Source organism: Lampris incognitus, chromosome 20, assembly GCF_029633865.1.
Source record: "Lampris incognitus isolate fLamInc1 chromosome 20, fLamInc1.hap2, whole genome shotgun sequence".
Classification (NCBI taxonomy): Eukaryota; Metazoa; Chordata; class Actinopteri; order Lampriformes; family Lampridae; genus Lampris; species Lampris incognitus.
The window spans coordinates 12,147,243-12,159,668 of NC_079230.1; the positions used below are offsets into that span (position 1 = coordinate 12,147,243).

Genomic DNA, 12,426 nt, shown 5'->3' on the forward strand with positions numbered 1-12,426 from the left:
CAGTAATAAGCATTACCTAATGGTTAATTAATACAATAATAAGCGACAAGTAACTGTTAACATATGTCTCTTGTTAAGAAGGGCACATTCATTAATATTAGTTGATACACTAATAAGCATTAACTAACATTAATTAACTATTAACTAATACTATTAACATTAGTTAATGCAGTAATAAGCATTAACTAACGGTTAATCAATACAATAATAAGCAACAAGTAACTGTTAACATATGTCTCTTGTTAAGAAGGGCACATTCATTAACATTAGCTGATACAGTAATAAGCATTAACTAAAAGTTAATCAATGCAGTAATAAGCAACAAGTAACTGTTAACATGTCTCTTTTTAACATTTATTTAGGGTTTACAGGTTAATTGAGGTACTAAATAACGTAAGTAAATGATGAACACCATTAGTAAATGATCACTACACACATTAGTTAACTGTTAATAAACTGTATGTTAATGCTTGTTACTGCATTAACTTATGTTAATTAAACTACCCTTATTGTAAAGTGTTACTAACAAGGAATATCAGCTCTGTGTGTGTGTGTGTGTGTGTGTGTGTGTTTTTTTAAGCATGAGGGTGTATGTGCATGAAGAGTGGTGTTGAAACAGTTAAAAATATATTTTTTTAGGTTCCAAAGGCATCAGTAAATGACATAAACTGGGTGGGTTACGGACCTTTTTAGATACGAACATATTTCATACCAAAAAATGTGAAGAAAAAAAAGCAAAACAACAACTGGCTGATTGAAACCAACAGCAACTCGATGTTACAATCAGTCAGATATAAATGCCATTATTTGGTAATCATTATCAGGTTAAGTTCAAAACTGGAGTAAGCATAACATAATTGAGATAGTGGTTTTTGTTTGTTTTGGGGGTTTTTTTTGTTGCTTTTTTCAGTACGTGACATGAACTGGGTGGGTTATGGACATTTTTAGATACAAAACATGTTTCATAGTTGGTAATCACTATCAGCTTAAGTTCAAAACTGGAGTAAGTGTAACATAATTTAGATAGTGGGTTGTTTTTGTTTTGTTTTTTTTTTGCTTAATCTTTAGATTACTTTTTCTGTGTAAATGTTTTAACCGGGTTATCGCTTGCTTTTTAAAACCGCACATGTGAATGTTCAACAGACGCAGTGTTGTTTATGTGATAAGATCTTAGAACCACAGACCTTACACTGATAAGCAAAAAACAAAAACAAAAAAAAAACCCACTTTATCTTAAATCACACATTAATTGAAATATTGCCCTAAACTGATTATTCCCTGTTTGGGCGGCACGTAACAATTTCTCGGTGCACTGAGGCCCACGACTGAAAGCAGTGATGTCATAACCTGCTTATCCAACAGGCTGCATGCAGCAGCACTAATCCTGACCTTCACACACACACAGCCCAAGCTTCTTACATGCCCTGCCTAGCACAGGTGCACCTTCATCACGAACTCGGGCGAGTGTTTGTACTGAGCACGACCGACAGAAGCATTAAGGGGTTAAGCAAACATCGCACATGAGCACGAGCTGAAATTATGAGCTTAAGAGTTACTTTCAGAGTTAAAACCAGATAATTAAGTGAGTGGAAATGAGCCAAGTGAATGCAACAGTGGAAAATGTTGGGTAGGCACGCACAAATACATGCACAGGTGCAAATAAATACACAAAACGTACACACTCTCTGTCTCACCTCATAGATGCCCTCTCTTCCAAAAGCATCCGCCACCCATTTGCTGGTCATGGTAGCGGCCATGAGGGGCACTATGTACTCCAGACCCCCTGTCAGCTCGAACATAATAACCACCAGGGACACAGTCATTCGAGTCACGCCACCTACAGACGGACAGGGGGAGAGGAAAGAGGGTAAGATTACAATTCAAGGCAACCAAAGTTCACTTAAAACGAGACCACTACTGACAATGAATTACAATTAATTATAAGACAAGGTGAAGAACACAAGCAGGCAAGTAAACTGTTATTGCAGTGGCTGCAGGGGGAGGACAGGGTTACACACACACACCTGCACTGCTGGCTCTGAGCAGCTAATCTGAATACTGAGTGGGTGGAGTGCCTTGCTCAAGAGCTATTGCTTTGCTCAAGAATCATTTCCCTCCCAATTAGAGAAGCTACAGCTTGTCTAATGGGCAGGGGGAGGATTTTTCTCTGCTCTGTGTTGGGATCTGTAATAGCTGAGGTTCCCACCGCCCTGTCCTGCGATGTGATTGGCTCTGGGTGGGAGAACCATTGCATTGCCCACCTTCTGGTTTTAATTTCCTCCGCCTCTCGGCAATATGTATATACAATCTACAGCATAGCCAGGCTTCTTCCCCGAGCCTAATCCTCTCCTTCTGGTGTTTGTCAACTGCAGAACCATCAAAGTTAATTTTCAGCTTTGTTATGAAACTGCACCGATCCAGAGCTGTACGTTAACTTTCCCCGACGAGAAACACAAAACTACACACAAAGACATTTAGAGCACAGTGAAAAATGTCCCGGTAACACCGAGTTTACAAACAATCGATTACACACATATTTTACTGGGTGTGTGTGTGTGTGTGTGTGTATAAAAGACCCTAGTGTCTAGAAACTAGGGTTCGGCCTAAAAAGATTGAAAACAACAATGACATAGCTTTTTAAAACACTGAAATGTTGAAACACAGTTTTTGAAATAAAATATTGCAAGAACTTTTTAAAACATTTTAAAGTTTTTTTTTAACACAGAAGCACTGACACAACTTTTGGAAACAATGAAAACGGTTTTTAAAAGACTGACACTGCATGTTAACTGACGTATTATTTAAAACCTTGCGAATCCCTCTCGCCGGATTCCTTTCTCCTCGTCTCTTTTTCGCCAGCCTGGTGGCCTGTCCAGGGTGTCTCCCCGCCTGCCGCCCATTGACAGTTGGGATAGGCTCCAGCATCGCCGCAACCCTGAGAGCAGGATAAGCGGTTCGGATAATGGGTGGATGGATGGATGGGGTTCATTTGCAGCGATGTTTCTGACTGACCGAGTGACAGAAGTTACATCATTGGTCGGCCTTGTGTCGCCACTTCCCGTATTCATTGTTTCAAATTAAAAGCCCTGCAGAGTTTCATACACTGCCCAGCCACGTACTAGGTCTTGACTTAGTCTTGTTTCTAGTGGTGCTCACCTTTCACTTGACACCGGCTGCATCATCACAGAAAACCACTGTGATCGGCACACTGCGGCGTGTAGAATGTGGGACTTGTAGTTTTTGAATGAATAGAAGCGGGGGGGGGGGGGTATGGTAGGTTGTAATCTCTACTAGCACGCTGTGCTTGTAAATTCTTTTTGCGGCTCGCAAAAGTCTATTTTTAGAGGCAAACTACTCGCACTGTAGAGCCCTGGGATCCCCCAAGGAGGAAACTCTCCGCTTGGCTCTGTAAACAGCTCTCGTCTGAGGCCATTCTCCTCTGGCCATACTGGCCCCATCTTCCAAGAGATCGGTTAACGTCAATTGGGTTTGACACTGTATTATACCAAGTCGTCATGCAACCAATCATAAATCACAGTTGGCCGACATCTGTTAAAGGATAATTTAGCGAGGGAGATGATTACACGACCTTGAAATTGATAACTTGTGCTGAATGCTCAAAATCTCCAAAACGTTTTCGAGTGCAACCACTTTCTCTCTTGGCAGGTTCCCAAGGTGGCCAGTTATTCAGTTGTATATTTCTACCCAGCCGGGAGTCATTTTGCTAGAGTCATTGTTCATGTTTTTGCAAATGCAAGATGTTTTAACTTTAAAATGACTCTTCTTCTGAGGGGAAAAGTCGAACGTAGACGTTGCGTTTTAGTACAGATATGAATCGACGCACTGTTTTGTGAGACACACACGGTGTCAAGCAGAGAGGAGTGACGAGATAGAAACTGACGCAAGACATGCTCAAGTCTCAAACCCCCCCCCCCCCCCACATTTTTCTCCCCAACTGTACCCGTCCAATTACCCCACACTTCTGAGCCATCCCGGTCACTGCTCCACCCCCTCTGACGATCCGGGGATCCGATACATGTGGAGTCGCCAGCTGCTTCTTTTCACCCCGACAGTGAGGAGTTTCACCAGGGGGACGTAGCGCGTGGGAGGCTCACGCTACCCCCCCCCATTCACCCTCCCCCACGAACAGCCGCCCTGACCAACCAGAGGAGGTGCTAGTGCAGTGACCAGGACACATACCCACATTCGGCTTCCCAGCCGCAGACACGGCCAATTGTGTCCATCGGGATGGCCGACCACGCCGGGGGTAACCCAGGGATTCAAACCGGCGATCCCCGTGTTGGTATGCAATGGAATAGACCGCCACGCTACCCGGATGCCCCCAATTCAAGTCTCAAAACATTTTAAGCGGACAAGCACCTCTGTTCAATTTGTCATTGTGGACCTCCTGAGGTGGCAATGCAAGTAAACTCACCTGGCAGAGTGACATTTAACTTGCACGGCTCTGGGGGCTAATACCAAACTGTTGTCATTACAAAACAAACACACAAACAGACAAACTACTGAACACATGGATATTGTTAACAGAAAGACAACTTAAGAAGAAGAAGAAAGAAGAGGAAAATGAAAATGAGCTCTTTGGCTCCTCTACGTTAGACCTGATCAGCCTATTGTTGGAAATGGTTTTTGGTGAATGGTGTTTGTCAAAGCCTGCCCTGCAGGCTATAAATGCGCCTGAATTGCTACAATAACTATTTTACATGACTGAGAACACATTTTCAGAACACGAGAAAGTGGAAACTCCCATTTTCAATCCTTTGTCGGAAAAACCACTAAATATCCCTCTGGAAATCATTCCAGAGCATCTGGATGGGCACGTATTGCCTATGTCCCACTGTAAGCCCCGAGTACCCTCCCCAAACACACACACACAAACCGCTTTTCAAAAATACAAAACACACATCTGTTTTCGTCAAATGGAAAAGGACCCCCCCCCCCACACACACACACACACACATCCTGCATCTGAAGAAACATAGCAGCTGATCACTTCCAGGACTCGGTGCTACGATTAAGAATAAAAAAAGAGCATTGCTCTCATGCAACAGGACAAAAATGGATGTGGGCAGATTGAATAACACAATAAAGCCAGGTGGCATAGATATTTATGGTATGAAGTCTGCTTAATTCATTATTTACAATTTTCTTATAATTATAATTTTCTTATTATAATTATCATTTTTTATTATTATTTATTGTACAAAAAAACTAGGACTGCAACTAACATTTAGTTTCATAATTAATTAATCTCGATTTTTTTAAATAAATCAATTCATGATCTAGTATATAAAATTTCAAAAACAATGGTAAAAGCCCGTTTCTAGAACTGAACTGGTGTCTTCAGAGCGTCTCTACTTGATCTGCCCAGCAGCCAAAAACAAAAAACCTTAAATTATTTTTCTAATGATGTGACTCAGAGAAAAGGAAAGCAACTCTTCGTGTTTGTGATGCTGTAACCAGCAAATGTTATAAATTACAAAATGATTAATTGATAACCGTCTCTCTGATTGCTATTATTCAAGTTTTTATGAGACCGCAATGGAATTTTCCCAGTTACCAATGTTAAACCCATCATTTTGTGAGAGCAAAGACCAACCAACACATTGATTTAGTTTTCCCTAACTGGATCAATGATACATTACATAACCCTATTTCTTTACAGATGTTTCCAAACCATGCAGTAATGTTAAAAGACCACAAGCTGGAAAAAAAAAAAACAAGGATAAAAAACACTCGACTAAAATCAAGATGTCTTGCACAGTCTTTAGCTTGGGGAGAGAGGAAACCAAACACATGCTGGCCAAGAGGACGGCACAGCACAGGAGAGCTAACGCGTCAGGCCAGGACTCCACAGGGGCCGGGTCGCGGTGGCAGCAAGCTAAGTAGGACACTCCAGACGTCCCCCTCCCCAGCAACGCCCTCCAGCTCCTCCTGGGTGAGCCCAAGGCGCTCCCAGGCCAGAATGGACATGTAGTTCCTTCAGCGAGTTCTGGGTCTACCCCGGGGGTCTCCTCCCAGTTGGTCCTCCTGGACCAGTCTGCGATACCAGAAGTCGACATGCCCCGGTCCCCGCCTTTGCACCCTACCCCAATGCTAATCCCCGTGAGTGGTGGGTCCACGGGGGTGGTGGATGAGGATGTGCACATCCTTAATAGGGAGGTAGTCAAAGAGGCCACCCAAGGGGGTTGGGAACAAAGTTTTAATTTCTCAAAGTAAATGACGGTGTTCGACGACATGTTTTAGTGTGTGTGTGTGTGTGTCTGTGACTTTACCGTCTGTGCCGCTGTGTGCACATCATGAACCATCATGCAGCGCATGCATGTAAATTTGATCGGCACAGAATTGGATATATCTGAGACTGACCGGTTGGCCACTGGTCATAGCCGATCAAGCTGAAAATTGGCTGATTCCTGCATCTCTACACGAGTACCAGTGAAATAGTCCATCCATCCATTATCTGAATCACTTATCCTGCTCTCAGGGTCATGGGGATGCTGGAGCCTATCCCAGCAGTCTTTGGGTGGCAGGCGGGGAGACACATTGGACAGGCCACCAGGCCATCCCAGGGCCCGCCCACACACACACACACACACACACACACACACACACACACACACATTCATACCTCGGGACAATTCAGCACGGCCAATTCACCTGACTTACATGTCTTTGGACTGTGGAAGGAAACCGGAGCACCCGGAGGAAACCCACACAGACACGGGGAGAACATGCAAACTCCACACAGAGGACGACCCGGGATGACCCACCAAGGTTGGACTATCCCAGGGCTCGAACCCAGGACTTTCTTGCTGTCAGGCAACCGCGCTAACCACTGCGCCACCTTGCCACCCATAAATAGTAAGGTCTTTAAAGACATTCAGAAAGAGGTTCATTTGAGGCAGTAGACTAACCTAGACATGCAGCGGCCCCCACCATGGCATATAGCCCAGGGGTGATGCAGTCTGCTCCTGGCGAGCACCACCCTTTGAAGATGATCCAGTCATGGTTGTAGTAGGCCAGCTGCTCCATGCCTACACCCATTAGTCTGCCCGCTATCGCTCCAACCGCCATGCTGGGGATAAATAGCCCAGAGGGCACCTGGATGAGCCAAATGAGAGGGGAGGGAAGAGACAAAGATTTACCAAAACATTTTTGAAAATTAATTTTATTTCTAACAACTCAAATTCGCTGAGAATACACCATCTCTCTCTCATTCTCTGGCTGCTCCTGGAGGAAGCACAGCAGGATGGGAAAATGCAGGGGGAACATTTCTTCAGCCACCACTCCCTGCATGTGTGTATGTGTGTAAGCTGTAAGACAAATAAAGCCTCTCTTCTCTTCTTCTCTCATTCTCCCCCTCAATGACTATAGTAGCGTTTGCCACACTGGGTGGTTTCTTAATGACACAAATTATTGTATAAGCACTAACTTATAGGGACTATGCTCAGCTAATAAACGCGTGAAACAAACAAGTATTATGCTGATTACTAATCAACAACAGTGTACAAGACTCGGCGTCACTGTCCAACCACATCATGTTCACATTGGTACTAAATGACAACTTAAAGTGGACAGGAAGCTGTCAATCAAGTGAACATGATTCACTAAATGTATTTCCACTCTAATCAATAATTATATAACAAAAATGACATATGTTCCATTCCATTATCCAAACCACTCATCCTAATTAGGGTCGTGGGATGCTGGAGTCTATCCCAGCAGCCATTGGGCAGCAGGCGGAGAGACACCCTGGACAGGCCGCCAAACCATCACAGGGCCCACACACACACACACACACACACACACATTCACACCTAGGGACAATTTAGTATGGCCGATTCACCTGACCTACATGTCTTTGGACTGTGGGAGGAAACTGGAGAACCCGGAGGAAACCCACGCAGACTCGGGCAGAACATGCAAACTCCACACAGAGGATGACCCGGGACGACCCCCAAGGTTGGACAACGCTAGGGCTCGAACCCAAGACCTTCTTGCTGTGAGGCGACCGAGCTAACCACTGCACCACCGTGACATATGTAAACATATAAAATAAAAAAGAAGCCCCGTTATATCTTTCGTGGCAAGGGCGCCACCATCTTGCAGTACTATAAACTGTGACATCGTGGGGTTGGTTAGCTTGGCGGAGTTCAACAGATACCAACGGTACAGACTGTGAAAGATAGAGAGTGAAATTTGGCAACTGGAGTCACAGCACAGAAGAAGACAGAAGGGAGGCCACTATTGTATTGCTCCTGGATGTAAAAATTAGTTTTACAGGGTTGCAGCCAAGGAAAAAACGGATAATATTCATAAACTGTGAACAGCACTGAATCATTTCTGCTCTGTCAGATTCCAGAATACGCCCACTGATCTCACTCAGAAGTTATTGAGGATGAACCCCGCAGAACATCTGAATATCCAACATCAAACTGTCTACACCATGGTGTTTTGACCATGGTATCCCAAACTTTGGTTACACAACGTGCCGTGCAACGTGATGTAAACAAACTCTGAATACAAATCACTCATGTGGCATCATATTGTCATGTCAGACCTCTCAGACATGTTTGGCACCACACTGGCTCGTTCATCAGAAGCACGTCAGCTAGTCGGCTGTGTGAACCAGTGAGGTACTATCACAGTAGGCTAACAGCTGTTAGCATCAACTAGCTAATGCTAGGGTTTAGCTAGTAATTAGTACCGGGGAAGCGAGATACACAAAAACGTGTTGGCCAGACAACTATACGTAAACAAACTGCACATGGAAACACTGTCTGCACTGTGTGCCATCATATTCCTGTCTCTGTAGCGTATGTAGTGTGTATTTGTGTCATTTACTGCATAAGGTTAACATTATTGGTTCATTCGCCGGCGGTTACCGCTACCTTGACTTATCTACTATTGACAGGATGCTCCAGTGTTTCAGCTTGGACATCTTTCAGTGAAACATTGCCGCCTCCAACACGTCCTCCTCCCGACAAGGATGCTGAATGTGCGCACCATGGTGATGTGTGACCACGCAGTATGTGGTTCAGACAAGCCTTCTCGCAGCAGACAGACTCCATCACAGCAGATGACCCGGGACGACCCCCAAGGTTGGACAACGCTGGGGCTCGAACCCAGGACCTTCTTGCTGTGAGGCGAACAAGCTAACCACTGCACCACCGTGATATATGTAAACATATAAAATAAAAAAGAAGCCCCGTTATATCTTTCGTGGCAAGGGCGTCACCATCTTGCAGCACTATAACCTGTGACATCGTGGGGTTGGTTAGCTTGGCAGAGTTCAACACATACCAACGGTACAGACTGTGAAAGATAGAGAGTGAAATTTGGCGACTGGAGTCACAGCACAGAAGAAGACAGAAGGGAGGCCACTATTGTATTGCTCCTGGATGTAAAAATTAGTTTTACAGGGTTGCAGCCAAGGAAAAAACGGATAATTTTCATAAACTGTGAACAGCACTGAATCATTTCTGCTCTGTCAGATTCCAGAATACGCCCACTGATCTCGCTCAGAAGTTATTGAGGATGAACCCCGCAGAACATCTGAATATCCAACATCAAACTGTCTACACCATGGTGTTTTGACCATGGTATCCCAAACTTTGGTTACACAACGTGCCGTGCAACGTGATGTAAACAAACTCTGAATACAAATCACTCATGTGGCATCATATTGTCATGTCAGACCTCTCAGACATGTTTGGCACCACACTGGCTCGTTCATCAGAAGCACGTCAGCTAGTCGGCTGTGTGAACCAGTGAGGTACTGTCACAGTAGGCTAACAGCTGTTAGCATCAACTAGCTAATGCTAGGGTTTAGCTAGTAATTAGTACCGGGGAAGCGAGATACACAAAAACGTGTTGGCCAGACAACTATACGTAAACAAACTGCACATGGAAACACTGTCTGCACTGTGTGCCATCAAATTCCTGTCTCTGTAGCGTATGTAGTGTGTATTTGTTTTTCAATGAGAGGCGAGCGGGCAGGTAGGGAGGCGCGGGGAATGTGTCAGGTGGAGCGACAAACGGGTGCAATCCCGTGAAATTGTCACAGTCGTGCTTGTCTCACGTACAGGTCCGCTGCCAGAGTTGAATCGCCTTGAACTTTTTTCTCCGTGATGCACAGCGCCACCCCACAAAGTGGATGAGAGACTGATCCTTGTCGTGTGTGCTAGTTATGCTATTTACACATACTAGACTCTTTCTCTCAATATTTCTAGAGGACATATTTTAATATTTTGCTATAACTTATAAAGAAAATAGTTGTACCGGCAGGGATACAGTAGTACAGAGATGCCATTTCCATGGTTACCAGGTGCAGAGCGCCTGGCATTTACTCGTGGAGCGCTTGTCTGCCTGTCTAGTCACATGAGGCGCACATTGAGACCCTGCAGATCCGAGCGGGCACGCAGGCAGAGTGTCGCCTACCATCCGAAAAGACCATTATCCCACCCGGTTCCCACGCCACATCAGCTCGAACGCAAACACAACCTGACAGAATGAAGAATTCTGACAATACGGAAATGACTCGGTACCGTTCTGCGTTTCAGTGGCAGTTTATGAAAATGGACTGGTTTGCCCTTGGCTGCAACCCTGTGAAACTATGTTTTACATCCAGGAGCAATACAATAGTGGCCTCCGCTTTGTCTTCTTCTGTCCCGTGGCTCCTGGTCTCCAATTTCCGCCATCTTTTACCATTGTATCTGATGAAGTCAGCCAAGCCAACCAACCCCATGACGTCAAGCTGCATGATGGTGGTGACCTTGCCACGAAAGATGTAACAGGGCTTCTTTTTTTCCCCTTTATATGTTTACATTTGTAATTTTTGTTGCATAATTGTCGACTGGAGGGGAAATACATTAAGTAAATCGTGTGAAATTGATTGACAGCTTCATGTCCACTTTAACCTCAAGTCGATAACAGGCATGCAAGCACAAGGCGGTTTTCCCAGATTTTGCATCACTGTTGGACAATAAGGTGGCGGATTAGGAACAAACAATAAGAAAGGCCAATGATCCCCTCTAGCAGTGGAAAAAGATAGCACTGGTTATCGACAGTATTACAAACTAGCAGCACAGGTCAAAGTGGTACCCATGGCAAGTCCTCCTTCCAGTTTTATGTGGGTTAGTACTTTCGGCACAACCCAACGTCACTCACCGAAAATGCAGTCTTTCCCATTTCTGTGAGTGTGTGTGCATCAGTATGTATATGTGTGTGTTCGTGTGTGTGTATGCCAACCTTCATGCCAAACGTAACCACGGTGATCATTATCTTAAAGATCAGAGCCAGGGCAAGCTGCCACAGAGCAGTGTAGAGGCCCGGACCGGCCGGTCTGTCAGCGAGGCCGTTCCCAGCAACCGTCTCCGACAGATTAGTAGGCTGGGAGTGAATGAGAGAGAGAATAATGGAGAGAGGGAAAGTGGCAGTAGAAGAGAGAGGACACAGGAAAAAGACAGAGCGAGACAAAAAAGTAAGACAAAATAAAGGCAGACGTAGAGAAAAAGCGAGGAAACAAAGACATGCTAATTAATCCAATCCCTCTCTCCGCATGCACAAACAGACAGGCCGGAGGAACACACACACACACACACACACACACACACACACACACACACACACACGTGTACAAAACCACTCTCATGTTAGACACACATACACAAACTTTCCTCCACACTACATACTTACGCCCACAAGGCATACTTATTCCCACAAGACACGCACACACGCACACACACACACACACACACACACAGGGCGTTATAGAAAAAAAAAATCAAATATCAGGATGTTTTTGACCAAATACCTAAATATTGATATTTTGATAATATTGCAGAGAGAACTATTGGTGCTCTCACAAAATATTTACACAATGACATTTTTGATAAAGACTCATTAGCAATGTGGATATGATGTCCAAACAGGTAGAGAAAAATAATACAACAGCTAGAACAGTCTAGTAAGGTCAGAAAATTGCATCTCTTTACTGCAATGCAGCATTTAAAACCAGGAAAAGACAACATTCGTATCATATCACGATATCCAAAATCCCAGATGATATCTAGTCTTATATTACAATATCAATATATTGCCCTGACCCCCCCCCCCCATACACACACACACACACACACACACTAACCTGTTTGTAGCCACAGAGCTGGGAGGAGTCAAGCAGGGAGCAGTCGTTGAACAGTTCAGAGATAAGTTCTGCCCCACTCATGCGGGTGTAACTGTTGGGGTAGGAGATGATGGCCGTGAAGCCAGCCACCACCAGTACTTCTATGACCGGGTAGTGACCCAGGCGGGTGGATTTACCTGGAGAAGGGGAGGGGGAGCAGGGAAGAATAAGTCAGTCAAGCTCCTCTTGCTTGTCAGTAAATCACTGTCATGTTGCCCTTG

The 12,426-nt window shown here is 44.7% G+C and overlaps 1 protein-coding gene across 1 annotated transcript in view; it reads right to left on the reverse strand.

Moving 5' to 3' along the window:
* The window catches only part of LOC130130991 (H(+)/Cl(-) exchange transporter 5-like), a 64,583-nt gene that overhangs the window by 13,296 nt on the left and 38,861 nt on the right, over positions 1 to 12,426 (reverse strand). Inside the window, exons 10-13 of the mRNA XM_056300851.1 lie at positions 12,167 to 12,342; positions 11,269 to 11,409; positions 6,933 to 7,119; positions 1,695 to 1,837 (exon numbers count right to left, since the gene is read on the reverse strand). Of these exons, the coding sequence (XP_056156826.1) occupies positions 1,695 to 1,837; positions 6,933 to 7,119; positions 11,269 to 11,409; positions 12,167 to 12,342 (647 nt within the window). The remainder of the gene's footprint in view (positions 1 to 1,694; positions 1,838 to 6,932; positions 7,120 to 11,268; positions 11,410 to 12,166; positions 12,343 to 12,426) is intronic.